The 16,876-nt window shown below is 38.8% G+C and overlaps 1 protein-coding gene across 1 annotated transcript in view; it reads right to left on the bottom strand.

The window, feature by feature from the left end:
- The window catches only part of FGD4 (FYVE, RhoGEF and PH domain containing 4), an 84,582-nt gene that overhangs the window by 50,947 nt on the left and 16,759 nt on the right, over window positions 1-16,876 (bottom strand). Inside the window, exon 3 of the mRNA XM_006874756.1 lies at window positions 15,241-15,739. Within this exon, the coding sequence (XP_006874818.1) occupies window positions 15,241-15,739 (499 nt within the window). The remainder of the gene's footprint in view (window positions 1-15,240; window positions 15,740-16,876) is intronic.

Below are 16,876 nucleotides of genomic sequence, written 5' to 3'. Positions count from 1 at the left end.
AGGACATTTTTTTAGCTGAATTTGGAGAACTGTGAATTACCTGGTCACATCTTGCAAAATCCAAGGGGATGCCAGAAGTTATTAGCAAAAGCTATGTTCTTCCACACAGATGTCTTTTGCACATTAGGTCCCTGACTTTACCAAAGCCAACACAAGATAAGCAAAAGTAAACTTGCTGATTTATAAAGGTTTAATCACTCAGTTGCAAAGAGTTTTGAACAAAAATTAGCAGGGATTTTGTAGTAGTTAAGAAGAAATCATGAACACATGGAATCTTACTTTAAAACTACTATTAGCTTAATAAGAATAGCTAACACGTGTCCATTGTTTATTTATTATATGTCAGACACTGGTACAAATATTTTATATAAATTGACCAGTTTAATCCTTATAGTAATGATAATTATTATAATTATTAAGTGGTAATTATTAAGATATATAAAACCTAGTCATTTTGACATGATGATATTAACGACTCCCAACTCTGGTAGCATAGTGGTTATGAATTGGGCTGTGAACCGCAAGGTCAGCAGTTCGAAACTACCAGCTGTTCCATGGGAGAAAGATGAGGCTTTCTGCTTCTGTAAAGATTTACAGCCTCAGAAACCCTGTACAGGGTCACTATGAGTCAGAACCGACTCCACAGCACACAACAACAACAACAAATTTAAAAAGTTATTTACTAAAAATCATGAGCTACACTTGAGAAATACATGCTTCATCTCATACATACTGCTGTTACTATGTTACATCTAAATTGTTGTTGTTGTTAAGTGCCATCAAGTTGGTTCCAACTCATAGCAACCCTGTATAGGAGCAGCTGATGAGTTTGAACTGCTGACCTTGCAGTTCAAACCAACCTTGCAGACCAGTGCATCCAATGGTGGTGGCTATGTGCTGAGGAGCTGCTAACAGCTTCAGAGCAAATGCATAGTTTCAATAGTTTCTTTGTCAATTACTGGTATACTACCAAATTCAATCCATGGCTTCTTGACCATGTCTTATACCTTTATCCTACAAATGTGATTAAAAGTTAACATTTTCATATTGTTGTTGTTATGTGCCATGGAGTTGGTTCCGACTCATAGAGACCCTATACCGTTTTACGGGAGCTGAATGCTTCATCTTTCTCCCGCGGAACAGCTGGTAGTTTTGAACTGCTGACCTTGTGGTTTGTAGCTCGATTCGTAACCACTAAGCTACCAGAGCTCCTAGGGCATCTAATAGGCCTACATAATTTACAAAACAATTTCTGAAATGCTGCATAACAAAGAGTTTTGGGAGTCCTTCCTGTAAGATAAGTACTAGACTGCTAATGGCAAGGACAGCCATTGAAATACATCCGCCGCTCCCTGGAAACCCTACACAGGGTCGTGTGAGTCGGAGCTGACTCAAAGCGAAGTGCTGCATGTCAGTTCCAACTCATAGTGAACCTGCTTAGGGTTCCTGAGGAGCTGCTGGTGAATTTGAACCACTGACCTTATGATTTAAATTAACTTAGTGGTCCAGTGCTTTATCCTACAGCACCATACCACATTTCAAGTTGTACTCAATCAAATCCCAGAGCCTTGTTCTTTGCCAATGTCCTCAGAGCACCTTGGATTTCTTCATTCAGTACCACTGGTTCTTGATCATATATTGCTGCTGTAACAGAAATATCACAAGTGGATGGCTTTAACAACGAAAAATTTATTCTCTCACAGATTAGGAGGCTAGAAGTTCAAATTCAGAGTGCTAGCTCTATGGAAAGGCTTTCTCTTTGTCGGCTCTGGGGAAAGGTCCTTGTTTCCTTTCAGCATCTGCAGGCCCAACATTCCTTGAAGATTTCCATAAGTTTTAGCATCAACTTTTCCCTGGATCTAGAAGTTTCACACTGCAGCGACCCCAGTTTCAAATGATGCATTCCATGCCCAGCTCTTCTTTCTTGATGGTATGGGTCCCTTCATCTCTGCTCACTTTCTCTCCTTTTATATCTCAACAGAGATTGACTCAAGATAAAACCTAATCCTGTAGATTGCATCTGACCTCTTTAACATCAAAGCAGAGAGGATTTACAATACCTAGGTACATCAGATCGTGGCTGATCACACAGGATCACATCACAGGGGTGATTGCATTATATTAGACTAAAAGCTTTTTCCCTCTCCATAATCTTTCTCCTGGTGTGGCACTATAGGATAAGCACTAGACTACTAACCTCAAAGTCGGCCCTTATGAAAATAATGTGTTGGGTCTGTGCAGTATGCAAAACAATAGAGCATGTGCATTATTTCTGTAAAACTATGGTGAGCAACTGAGCTAGGATGAAAACCCAGGTAGCCAGGTCTTAAAAAAAAAGTTCTTGCTCTGCTGCTGTCTCTTGTGCTAAGAGAAGTAACTCTGGATTTGGAGAACAAGAAAATCAGAAGGTAAAAGAATACAACACAAATTTCATATTCAAATGAGATCATGTATTAATGATATAAAGAGGATCATATGGTTTCAAAGAGTATTTACACACAGTGGGAAATTTATTATCAGGTCTAAAAAAAAAAAAAAAAGAACTCACAAGAATAAACAGTTTGTTACTTTAGTGTTAACTATCTTTCAGGGAGCTTTGGGAGAAAAGTCCAAGTTTACTTGGGAGCCAGCACCAATACTGCTCCAAATTTATGCCCTCTAGGCTATTTATCCAATGCAGAACATGAAAAAAAAAAGTGAATAATAAGCAAATGAGAGCTTTTAATATGAAGGTTTAAATTATATCCTTTTGAGGTAGCGTGGTAAGCAGGGAGAAATAGTTCGCAGTTAGAAGAAAAGTTAGGTTAGTTGCACAATATTGGACAGGAAGTACGTGGTAGGAAAAAGAGAAGAACTTTGGTGTCTTATACTCAATTTAGTACAGATTAGACTAAACTGTCCTTTGGGTTTTACAGAAATTAAAGAACTAGCATCAAGAAAAACATTATTAAAATCCTATCTGTGGATGCATTCACATTCAGTAACTAAACTAACCTATCCTAAGTCCTGGAGTCCTGCTGTGGCGCTGTGGGTTAATGCACCAGACTGCAAAGCCATATGAACTGCAAGGTTGGTGGTTCAAGCTCACCAGCTACTCCTCGGAAACCGTATACAGTGTCACTATGGGTCGGAACAGACTCTACAGCACTTAACAACAACAAGAAGTCTAAATAGAGCATCAAAAGCAATTAGGTTATTTATAAATATTTCTGATAAATTCCTTGGAGTTTAAAACATGCACATATCAAATGCAAACATATACTTGTACATTCCACAAAGCAGTACCTCAGTTTAAAATTGAAACAAAATGATGTTTTAGGTCATTCACGGGGCAGAGTGTTGAATTTTATTCTATTGAGAAACATTTTAGGCTTCTTACTTTACAAATGAGGAAATAGGAATTTATATTTATTTAATAAAAATCTGAGTATTTTATTATGGATCAAGGGGTTGTTGTAAACCCTTCCTTGTAACAATATTCTGAGGTATTATGTATGAGAAAATTGAGGCACAGAGAGACTTAAGTGACCTCTTCAATGCCTCAGAGCTAATAAATGAGTTGGGATTCAAACCTAGGAAGTTTGGCCCCTAAAATCTGTGTCCCTGACTACCTGATTATGGTGAATCTCTCTCTTTTTTTAAAGTCATTTAGGACAACTACTTTATTTTCAAAGTTTTGCCTTCCCATTTGTCTCACAAAGTAATCATGTTCTATTAAACTGGATCTTTATCACATCATGACCTCCAAGGGCCAATTCTGCTCCCTCATTTCAACATTCCTATGAAAAAGCCCATTCCTGACTCCGCGATTTCCTTGTTCTATTGGCATGGCTGTCTTGCTGATGGCAGGTAAGACACAAAAAAATCATTTTTTCTCTTTCTTGAATTCCAGGCCACTCAGCAATGCTAGAGTCTTTTTGATTGGTCCCACTACCTTTGAAGGAGCCCTGATAGTATATTTGGTTATGAGGGCAGTTGTTCGAATTTACGAGTCGCTTGTGGGAGAAAGATGAGGCTTTCTGCTCTTGTAAAGATTCACAGCCTCAGAAATCCTATTCAGGGTCACTATGAGTTGGACCCAACTCCAAGGCACATAACAACTACCACCACCTTTGAGCTAGCCCTCAGAAAGTCTTGGTCACAGTTTCCAAAATAGCTAATTTCGACCTTCTCCAGTCCCTGTGTCAAAGAAATCTGAGATTGTCTGCTCCCGTAAAGATTTATAGTCTCGGAAATCCTATGTAGGGTCCCTGTGAATTGGAAAGGAATTGATGATGGTGGGTTAATTTCCACTTCACTCAAGCTCCAAGTTCCATTCCCCAAGGTTGTCACATGGGCCTCAGTGAGGCACTTTCTAAACAGACACACCAAGCATCAATCCTGTGACTTAGTTCTGTGTTGTGGTCCCTTGGTACCTAAGCCAGTAGAGTCCAGAATCTCCCCCTTGGCTTCTCTGTTTATGCTTACAGCAGTAAATATGTCCTCTCACAGGACTCCAAAACTGGGCTTTGAGTTTACTTTCCGCCTTCATTTCATGACATGTTGAGCAATGACCCAAACATTTCCTCCCACAGTATTCTATTCCTGAGCTAGGTTCAATAATTTATGACAGTGGCCACACAGAACTTAGTCACCACATTCACAGTAATGGGGCTTATTAGGGAAGTTAAAACAGGTTATATACAATTAGGGATCAGAAATGCTCAGGGAAGAGTTGTTCCAGTCAGGACAGCCTCTCCTCTGGTGCCTAGAAAAAGGCCTCTCTTGGCCCAGTCAATGAAACAAAGTTCTTTTAGGGGTACTTGTAAATGTCCACAGGACACACTACTCTACCAGAAGCCTCAGCCTGAAGACACAAGGGTGTTCAAACTTAGCCCCTCCCAGTTAAGTGCCTCAAGGCACCACACTCTGCAAGCAAGCTTCCTGTCCACAGTCACTCAGCTTTACTTGCACTTTGGGCTGGGAAGCCCATAACTCTGTTTTGTGCTTTGGTTCTTGGTTCTGCTGCGGCTACTTTTCTGTCACTCTTCCAGTGTAACAGCTTTCTGTCCCTGGGTTGAAGAGGTTCAATGCTCATGGATCTCATGCTTCACTCCTGGCTCCTCCTCTTTAATGGTAGTCAGATTTCTCTTTCCTGCTTCTGAGATGACTCATATTAAACTCAATTAGAGTTCCAGGCTTTTACAGTCACATAGAACTCTGTGAACTACTCACAATGGACCCATCTAATCCTATCAGCAGCATCTTCTCTTGCCTTCTCTTAGTGCTGTCTAGTCTGTTTCGACTCATAGCAACCCTGTATAGGGTTTTCCAAGGAGTGGCTGGTGAATTTGAACTGCCAACCTTGTGGTTCAAACCAACCTTGAGGTCGAGTGCTTGCTTATCCTATGGCACTGCAGGGCAAAATGCTGTTTGGTGGGAGTTACAGACTGTGGTTAGAAGAGCCATTAAGTAACTGACTACACAATGCTCATGTATTTATCTTATTTCTCCATCTCAACTCTAAGTTTCCTCTTTATTTTCACTGCAGTGACTTATACATAAATTTACTAATTCGATTAAGCTAATTAGCTATAATGTCCCAGTATGACCTAGATTTCCAGGATAACTCCTAGGTTCATAGTCTAAAAGCTGAGCATCGTTTTTTCCCCTTAAAATTCACTAATACTCCTTGCCTCTCTCCTTCCACCCCCATAGCCAAAGTCGCCTGTTCTCATGACAATAATCTCTGTTCTTCATTTTTCTCTCTGATAATTCATTAGGTTCCCCTTTCCATTATGTCTGTGCTTTCTAAGGCTCACACCTTGGGCCTCTTCCTATTCCTACATAGTGTATTTTGACATTACTAATCACATTCATATTTACATCCTCTTACATTCTTATGCTCTTTCCTGAGCTCTAGACATACATTTCAATTTGTTTAACTCACTTCTTCAAATGGCTGTATTTCAAGTGCCATAAACTCAATAGCACTAAGCTAAGCCAATTAATAACTATACTCCCTCCCCTCAGGCCCCCTAAACCACTATCTCCTTCCTGTCTTCCTACCTCAGTTGTTTCATTAACATGCTAGAAAACCTAGAAGTGGTGAGGTTTGAGTTAAGTGTCATGTCCAAGGTCACATAGGTGGGAAGTGATGGACCTGGAACTTGAACTCAGCTCTTTTAATTCCAAAGCTTTATCCTTAACCAGTAAACAATAATGCCTTCAAAATATTCAATTTTGCACTCAAATCTGGATTTCCCAGAAGTCCCTCAAATTCAGCACATTAAAATCTAATGTACATTTTTGCACTCAGTATGTTTCTCCTGCTCTCTTACACTCAGTAAATGATATACCATGTGTCAATTCACCCAAGCTAGAAGTTGAACATGACTCATTCCCTACATCCAAAGAGTCAACAAAGGTCTCTGAAACCTATCCTCCTGGTCTATAACCCCTGCCTCATCTAGGCAGGCATTATTTTACACCTGGAACACTGCAATTGCATCCTGACCATTCACTTTGCCCCATCTGTTTTCCCTTTTATCTGACTCATTTTTCTAACCCCACAGATGTGTCATCATCACTTCCACACATTAAGTGTCTCTGAGGGCAGTCAGTACTTGGCTTATGGAAAGTTGAAAATAACATGGAAAAATATCTATGTTTAATCCAACAAAACAGGATACAAAATGACCATACATTTATTCTATTGAATGAATTTTAAAAAATCAGAATACAAAGCAAGGCAGAAAGTTAAATATCAAAGCAGTTCTCTCTTTGGTTCATGAAATGATGGGTGACTCTTACTCTTCATACTTTCCTGCATTTTCCTTATCTTCTTGAAGCTCATTAACTTTTAGTAAGATTTTTTAAATCTAAGAAACTACAGTAAAAATGTTACCATTACTTGGAAGGAGGAAAAAAAAATCCATCTTCTTAGGCATACGAGGGAGTTTCAAGAAGTTCATGGAAAAATTCCATCATCTTTTAATTCCATTTTTCCATGAACTTTTTGAAGTCTCCTCATATAAGCCCATTACAATTCATTCTTAGTTTCCTTTGAAGTCTCACCCTCCACTTAACACATATATCTCTAGGTCTTCTGGCCTCTCTACCTTCCCCAAATTTAGCATTTACCTTTTTTGCCTCTGCAAGCTGCTTACACTTCCCCGTTGCCTTAATATATGACCTCCTTACCTATTTCTCACCCATAACCCTTATCCATGACTATCCAGTGATTTCCTCTTCATTCTTCTAGCTCACTTCAACTATCATGGCTTCTTGCAGCCCTGACCCTTGACTAGCAATTCTCCAGGCAAAGACCTTCCTTATTTGTGTTTCCAAAGCTCTTATCACTCCATATTATGCTTATATATTTATATGTCTCTCCCCCAGTACACTGAGTCTTTGTGATCAGGATCTGTCATGTTGTGGATTTCCAGCACTGGGGAGTGTGAGCCTGGCAAAGTAAAATTTTAAATTGAACAAGAGGTATGCTTAGGCTCCACGAAGTTCTTTTTCAAGTTGTTTGTTCATTTTTCTTTCTTATACTTTTCAAATATATACTAACCAGTATGAGTATGTGCTGTGGAGTCAGTTCCAATTCATAGCGACTCTGTACAGGGTTTCCCAGGCTGTAAATCTTTATGGGAGCAGAAAGCCTCATCTTTCTCCTGTGGAACAGCTGGTAGTTTCAAGCTGCTGACCTTGCAGTTTGCAGCCCTATTTGTAATCACTATGCTCCCAGAGCTTTTTACTAACCTGTACAGATCCTTCATTTTCCTTTCTTATATCCTTCAAATATACACTAGTATAGGTCCTTCACCACAAAATAAAGGAGTTCCTGAGCTAACCATTCAGCTATGAGTGAAGAAATCAAAGCTGCCATCAAGAATTTTATAAACTATTCACTTAGTAGGGCAACTTTCCCACTATCTTTGTTGTTGTTGTTAAGTGCCATAGAGTTGGTTCCAACTCATAGTAACCTTGTATTGGGTTTCTGAGGAGCAACTGATGGGTATGAACCACTGACTATGTGGTTAGCTATCCAGTGCTTATCCTACGGCACACCAGGAGCCCTTTCATTATCTTACACATGGTTTAAAAACTCGTACAACATTAGGTTGACATGTTTTGTTAAATAACCTCATGACAATAAAAATTTAGGAAAAAAAGAGAGGAGAGGGAAAAAAATCCCAAACTTCTACAACTTTAGTTGGAACTTTCATGGCAATACTAACAAAATACTGACTACCTAGTCAAGCTGGGTAATGCCATTTACTTTTTGAAACTAAAGCTGATTTGGCATGAGGAGAAACTGATAAGAAATGACTATTTTCCTTCTAATGGTAGCATAGTGGTTACGAATTGGGCTGTGAACCTTAAGGTCAGCAGCTTGAAACTACCAGCAGTTCTGCAGGAGAAAGATGAGGCTTTCTGCTCCCGTAAAGATTTACAGCCTCGCAAACCCTGTACAGGGTCGCTATGGGTCAGATTCAACTCCAAAGCACTTACTAACAACAATCTATGAAGAGCTCAACAATTGTTCTACCCCCTGCCCCACTTTTTCTTTTTTAAAGAAGTGAAAGACGGAAATTTAAAGCTTTACAAAAACAGAACTTGCTGACCACTATAAGAAATGGATCTCCAAATTAAGTATTATGTTTTAACTCATAAAACAAAAAAACTTTAATACCTCACCTTGCATCCAATACATTTAATAATTTTAAGACTCACAATGGTAAACATAGTGAGTGAAGTGGAAGGAAAAAGAAAAGTGAGTTAACTTGTCATGTAGCACTGATTTTCTATTTGCAGTTGATTTCTGAATTTGATTCTCTTGTCATTCTTTTTACTTGTCAAGTATTGTTGAGTTGGTTCTGACTCACAATAACCTTATATACAACAGAATAAAACACTGGCCGGTATTGTGTCAACCTCACAATCAGCCTGCTGCTATGTTTGAGGTAAATTGTTGCAGCCACTGGGTCAATACATCTTGGTGAGGCTCTTCCACTTTTTAAGTGAACCTCTACTTTACCTAGCATGATATGTGTCTCCACGATTTTCTTTATGTTGGGGTGTAACCCATATTGAAAGCTGTAACATTGGGTCTTCATAGCAAGCGCTTCAAGTCTTCTTTGCTTTTTGCAAGCAAAGTTGTGTTACCTGCATATTATAGGCCTCTAATGAATCTTCTTCCAATCCTGTTGCAATGTTCTTCTATATATAGTCCTGCTTCTCAGCAGATTTGCTCATCATGCAGATGACAGAAAAAGCATGGTGAAAGGATACAAGCCTGACAACCAGTTTCCTGATTTTTAAACCATTCAATACCCTCTTGCTCTATTTAAATACCTGCCTCTTGTCAATGTACAGGTTCCATGTAAGTACAATGAAGTATTCTGGAATTCCTATTCTTCGTAATGCTATTCATAATTTGTTGTGATCCACACAGTAGAATGCCTTTGCACTGTCAATTAAACACAGGTAAGCACCTTTTGGTATTCTCTGCTTTCAGCCAAGATCCACTTGGCATTAGCAAATTCTCATCTGAATCTGGCTTGAATTTCTGGCAGTTTTCTGTCAATGTAATGCTGCAACCATTTTTGAACTATCTTCACCAAAACCTTACTTGTTAATATGCTAAGTTTCTTCTAAAACATATTTTTTCCATTTCTTTGCTACCTTCTTATATAATTTTATTAACTTTGGATCAAATGAAAGATTAATTTTTTATATCTCCTTTGGTTATTTTCCTGCTAATACTATTACTAGAGTTTAACATATCTACTACTTTTAGTTTCTATTGTCAACACAAGATTTCTATTATTTATATACTCTTTAGTCTTACTAACACATCTACACATTTATATTTGTTTTAAAGCATGGAATATAAAGGAAGAAAAGCCTTAAATAAATCTTAGGAAAACCTACCAATACCACATGTTAAAGTAGATCCTAGATGAAAACTATTGAGGTTCTTGAAAACCGTTAGGAAAAATGTTTATTTATGACACGTTATCAATGACTCAGTATTTCTCAACAACTATAGCTTGCACACCGAAGTGCACAAATCTGATAAAAAGTAACCATCTAAATGAAACTCAATAAAAATGTGCTGAGTCCTATATGTGTGTCTCATAAACAAAGCATAGCTAATGTCATTTAAACTACTCCTGATGTGGCGCTGCAGGTTAATGAGCTGGACTGCAAGGTTGGTTTGAACAGCAAGGTTAGTAGTTCAAGCTCACCAACCGCTCCTCGGAAACACAATATAGGGTCACTATGAATCAGAACCAATTTGACAGCACTTAACAACAACAGTAGTAAACTATTCACGATGAATCAATCTCATCATTTCAAGCAGAAATGATAATACTGCTGTTCTCCTACTGCCTTTGACAGTGTACACTTGCACAGTTGTAAGGACACACTGGAGCTCTGGTAGCGTAGTGGTTACGAATTGGGCTGTGAACCTTAAGGTCAGTGGTTTGAAACTACCAGCCGCTCTGCGGGAGAAAGATGAGGCTTTCTACTCCCGTAAGGATTTACACCCTCGGAAACCCTGTACAGGGTCGTTATGGGTCGGAACCGACTCGACGGCACTTAACAACAACAACAAGGACACACTATACCTTTTCCTCTTCCTTCCCTGTAATTTATGGCGTTTAATGTGTTTCCTTTTAACAGCATCTCCCCGATGTTGTTATTGTTGTTGTTAAGTGCCATCGAGTCGGGTCCGACCCATAGCGACCCTGTACAGGCTTTCTGAGGGTGTGAATCTTTACGGGAGTAGAGAGCTTCATCTTTCTCCCGCGGAGTGGCTGGTAGTTTCGAACCGCTGACCTTAAGGTTCGCAGCCCGATTCGTAACCACTACGCTACCAGAGCATCTCCCCGATAGCAGATTTTAATACCTTAACCTGTAATCCATGAGTGATCTTAGTTTAAAGATCTTGTTAAGGCAACATCTGTGGGTGACTGCTAACAGTTTTCGCTTAGTTCTAAGGTTTTTGTTCTTTATAAAATATATAGTGACTTTGAGGTGTCTCATTATATTCAAGATCCTGTAGAGAGTTTAAACATTAGAGAAGTGTAGCTTTATTAGAATATGGTAGAGTCAATACTTCAGTGAGGTAAGTATTCTTTACCTTTTGCATAGTTAAAAATAACAGTAATCTATACCTTCACATTTGAGGTTAGAAAAAAGAGATTCTTGATCAAAATCTGTATGTATATCAGTGAAACAGTTATACAAACAGACTGTCTCAATTACCAAATTTATTTTTAATATCTATTCTTTATAAACTATCTTTGTAATTCTTTTCTGCCTCCTTATTCTCCCTTCTTTTTGGTAGGCATTCAGGAAATGTCTATTAAATCCAATACTGGTTTACAATGAAAATATTTTTCTGTTATAAATCTTTACACTGAGATACAGATTAACATTTTCAGTTGTCTACATAGTAAAACAGAAATATTCTACTATGTTCTAGTATGTATTATTCTATTAAGTAGCAGCTGATAATCTTGAGGGCTATGCTAACAAAGGAACATACCCACATCTAACAGAAGAGAATTATTAATTATACTGTCACTAAAAAGGACTTTAAGATTATGGTGGCAACAGTGTGCCGTAGAGCCAGTTCTGACTCATAGCAAGCCTGTACAGGGTTTCCGAGGCTGTAAATCTTTCCGGGAGGAGAAAGCCTCATTTTTCTCCTGTGGAACAGCTGGTAGTTTTGAACTGTTGACCTTGAGGTTAGCAACCTGACTCATAACTACTACGCTACCAGAGCTCATTTTTACGATTCTAGTTAGTTTAAATCCTTTATTTTAGGAAACTAAAGTTACAAAGAATTTAAGTGACTTGTTTGAGGTCACACAGCTAAGTAGTAAACAAGCTAGAAGCAGAATTAAGGTTTCCTGCTTCCTAGTTAATAGTCGGGCCCACTATATGCTACTAGCATACATTTTAACATTTTGCAAAAGCAAAAGGACACATTACTGGTATGCTTTGCTTAATGTCCACAATACATTCTGTGAAAGAGGACATTATGTGATTTGGAAGTTGTGCAATAACCTGTCTTGGGCATATCGCACTCTCGAGCTCTCTGGCCAGGGGACAGCTCTCTCTGATAAGCCAACTTCAGGGAAGGCCAGCTTGCCTGTGAGAACCTGCCCAGCAAGGAATGGTGTCGGGCAAGGAGGCCAAAGGTGCCTAAGCCAAGACTGAGGCACAAGGGGTGAACACCCATCTACTGGTATCCTGTGGGATCAAATCAGGCAAAATGTGGGGACCAGATTCGCCGAGCCTCCGGTTGGGACTTTAGGACTAGGTTCTCATCATTGTAGACTAGGTGCCTTCTATACTGCACTGGGCAGAAAGTGGGGCTTTGACCTCAAGATGAGGGTCTGGCATCCTGGCACTCTGACACCTGGGTTCCCTGGCCCCTAGATGTAGAGGTGACTGGATGTTGCTCAAACATATGTTAAGCTACATACACATGTCACCATGTAGAATTTCAATCCTAATATTATTTTTTAGATGAGTAAGAAATGGGGTGTTTAGATCAAAAGCTCTGCAGAAACAATTTCATTTTTCTTCCCACAAATAGCATGTGCCATTCCCTGCTTAAATGCCTACCTCAGGGACAGGCATTTTCCAGGTGAACAGAAAAGTCCTATGAAATCGCAACTAAACCAAATACACACATAAATAAAATGTACACATAACAATATACTGCAAAAACAAGTAAAACATCAATTTAAGTATTTCCCTTAAAATATGAACAGCTCTTACTGTTTTATAAATACTTGCTGGTGGCAGCATTCCAACCATCAAAGGACAGAGTCTTGAGTTTGATTTTACCCTTCTGTTCCATACAGCATGGTTCAAGCACAAAGACACTAAGATCTATGACTGTATCGAGACATAAAGAGATTCACTTTGCAATGTCCTGTTTCTTTAATGTTTTGTGCTGTTAACAAGTATGACTCACTTTCTCCCGCCCACTTCCTTATAAACTTTCCCTGCTTGAGACACTTTCTTGAATAAAATTTAAAATGAATTCACTACCTAGTAGAAAATAAACCATTGGTTCTTTTTATTTTGGATTGTTTTTGGGCAATGATAATTGTACGATTGGAGGGCCTCTAAGTACATCAAGCAATCACGTTTCATTGTAATATTTTACTATGAGTGTTTTGATTTAGGAGTTGGATTTGTCATTTACAAATTTCCCTACACTGGGTGAATTTTCAATTCTCAACCCTTTTACATAGATTGCTACTTAGAATGGATATAAGAAGATTGAGTACTAGAAACTTTTTGCTTTATCTTCAGGGCTGTAAACACTTCCTATTCTAAGGAAATTTATGAAGATGGTCATAGTGTACCATTGATCCAAGAAACCACATATATTTTATAAAAATTATGCTTATTAATATTTTCAGAGGACTACAGGAGTCCTGGTGTGGCGGTGTGGGTTAATGCACTAGACTGCAAGGTCAGTGATTCAAACTCACCAGCCGCTCCTCAGAAATCCTACACAGGGTCACTATGAGTCGGAACCAACTTGATGGCACTTAACAACAACATAGGAAAAGCACTGGACCACAAGGTTAGTTTGAACTGCAAGGTCATCAGTTTGTCAGTTCAAACTCGTTAGCCAGTCTTCTGCAACCCTATATATGGTTGCTATGAGTCAAAACTTACTCAACAGCACATAATAACACAATACTGATATGGAGTCCTGGTATGGCACTGTAGGATAAGCACTGGATTGATAACTACACAGTGGGCAATTCAAACCTACCAGCCACTCTTGGAAACCCTATTCAGGATTGCTATGAATCAGAACTGACTCAACAGCACACAACATCAACAATTCTGATATGAATATAGAACAAAAATGTAATGGCTTTATTAGAATTGTAGAGACGTTTCTGTTGTAATACAGGTAAATTATGAATATATTTCACTAGCACATCAGCTCTTTGTTAATTGAGAATTTATGTAGACATACCATTCAGGTGGTTCATTGAAAGGTGGTAGGAATGGAAATGGAACCATAGGGAAGAAGCAGGACCAACTGTTGTTGCGTGGAAGGGATTGAAATCATTGAGATGAAACAAAATGTATGACTTGTTGAATATAAAACTAATGATCTTGTCTGTACACCTGCACTCAATCCGCAATAAAAAGCTTCTAAAAAGAAAGAAAGAGTATAAACTTCTTCAGAAGTTCTTTAGAAAGAATACGAACTTCCAATTCTTTAAGCCATGGTCCCACCATTCCTTAGAATATCATCCATGGCTGTCATGTTCAATAGGCATTTACGTTTGTGACTTCTGGAATCAGTCACACAACTCTGGCCTAGGAGTGAGGGCACAAATGTTCTGGGCTGTTATGGCTTCCAAACAGCAAGGCAGTCTCTTCAAGACTATTTATCTATAAATGAACTGCTAAACTATGATGATCTTTAAAGGGCCTTTTAGCTCCAAGGTTAGGTCGTTCCTTATAAAATGGAATATTAGAAAAGTTTATTAAATTAGATCCCTGGAGTTAGAAATTTAATCCAGTGACTTATCTGTAAATACTTCCATATTCATGTCCTGAAAAATAAATCTCAAGTTAGCTCTTCCATATCTACTATTTCGTTACTGAATGAGAAACTCCTAAAAAGCAGAGACTATACACTTTCTTCCATAAATATTAGAGATTAACTCTGACATTAAGAGCACCAAATAACATTTTCTTTCTATGTATGAACAACATGTTCATGTAGTTTTCTGACATGAAATTCTCCATGTTCTTCTGACTCTTGAAATCACAGTAGAAAGATCAACAAAATGTACACAAGAAGAAAAAGTGAAATCTCTCTTAAGAGATTAGAGAAAGCATCTATTAGTAGATGAAAACTGCTCATGTCACATGGGTGATGTGAGCCATCAATTTCATATGTGCTGTGAAATAAAGGTAATCCCTTGGTGACACAAATGTTAAGCGCTTGGCTACGAACCAAAAGGTTGGTGGTTCAAATCTACCCAGAGGTGCCACCTTGGAAAAAAGGCTTGGCAATCTAATTCTGAAAGACTACCATAGCCATTGAAAACCCTGTGGAGTACAGTTCGACTTGAAATGCATAGGTATTGCCATGAGCCAGAATTGGCTTAACAACAACTTTTTAAAGAGTTTACAAACAAACAGTAGTACTCCCTACTACGTCTGAGGCACAGCCGCATGCTTTACCTTCATCTCATGGTGCTGATCCAGCTGTTCCAGTTTCTGAGGGCATTCTCCGTTTTCCCTCTCTTGGACTTTGGCTTCTGCGTCTGCCTTTTCTTCTTCCAGTGTGAGCGTGGGGTTTATACTAGGAGTCCTGCAATTTCTGTCAGAAGCATTTCCATCACAGTTATTTGTTGAGGGTGCTGTAGGGCCTGTAGCAGTTTCTTCACTCTCTCCATTCACCAAGTTAGTATCAAGGAATGGTTCAGAAGTTTGAATAGAACTATCTGGGCTAAGAGGAGCCACTTTATCCTCCTCACATTCCATCTGGTTCTGTGCTGCCATTACACCATTGGTCACACAAGTCTGTTCACCCTGAGTTGGATCTGTGCCAAAATCTGTGTCATCTCCCTGTTTCCGTAGTGGATGCTGTGAGAGGTGTTTTTGCTGAGGTGTGGTCATCAATCCATACCTTCCGGGGGTTCTCGGAGCAATCCTCAAATCACTGTAATTTGATAATGAGCTAGAAATTAAAACAGAAAGGAAGCATGAAAACATTGACATGAGAAAATTCTAGAAGAAAGATAAACTTATTACAGCTGAAAAAAGGCTGAAATTAGCAGTACTAAGTCGATTTCTCTTGTGTTGTGGATGTCTATCCCCGGGAAAATTAGTTTGATCTAACAACGTTCTTGGGAAAAACCAATGCTCAGTTTTGTGGAAAACTATTATTTCCTCTCTGAGGTTTTCCCTAGCCTCTCTTATTTTCAGCAAGCAAGCAAATAAGCAGAACTCTGAAAAAGTCAAAGCAAAAAATAAAACTGATGCATTTCAAATGCACCCACCATATCATTCATCTAAATAAAGCAATGTTACTTGGATTATTGTACATATCAAAGCTATGTTATAAGGGATGAGTTCTTAAGTGCAGTATAGTAGGATCCTCTAACAATTCCTGATGTGGCACTGTAGTATCATCACTGGACTTTGAATACAAGGTTGGCAGTTCAAACCCACCAGCAGTGTCTCAGAAACCCTATACATGGTTGCTGTAAGTCAAAATCGACTCAAAGGCAAGGATTCTTTAAAACCATTATGACTCGATCCCACTCTGAAAGACCTAGGTTCATCCTGCTGACTCTCCCTCTCTCTCAACGTGCTAATAGTTTAGCTGTAAAAACGGATTTGAAAACTGAGAGCAATGCTGTAAGCACATGGATATTACTCAACAGGAAATACAAACTTCCCACTAAAGTTCTATAGACCCAAGGCAACATTGCCACATGCTGACACTTTTTAGGTCCAGTTCCTAAAACCTAACTATTTTTTGTATTGACATTTGACCCTGCCAGTGTATTTATTCCTTCAGTAGGTATCACAAAAGGTTTATATTACACTCTCTCCTCACTGAGAACAAACTTGCCTAAGCTATCGTGTATATATTATAGTAGAGGCAGATTACTCTGACTGTTTTCCATTCTCTCTCCTCAGATCAACCTTCAGGCCTACCACTGTAAAAGGACTGAATCTCTGATACTTCAGAGAGTAAACATTAGTAAGTGACATTAATAAGTGGGATCAGACTGATCACAAGGAAGGGATAATGCAGAACAGAATTTAAAATATTATGGCATCTAGGTTTTCTGGAGTTATGAAGGTG

Source organism: Chrysochloris asiatica, unplaced genomic scaffold, assembly GCF_000296735.1.
Source record: "Chrysochloris asiatica unplaced genomic scaffold, ChrAsi1.0 scaffold00299, whole genome shotgun sequence".
NCBI classification, from domain to species: domain Eukaryota; kingdom Metazoa; phylum Chordata; class Mammalia; order Afrosoricida; family Chrysochloridae; genus Chrysochloris; species Chrysochloris asiatica.
This window is presented reverse-complemented; position numbering and strand designations above follow the sequence as displayed.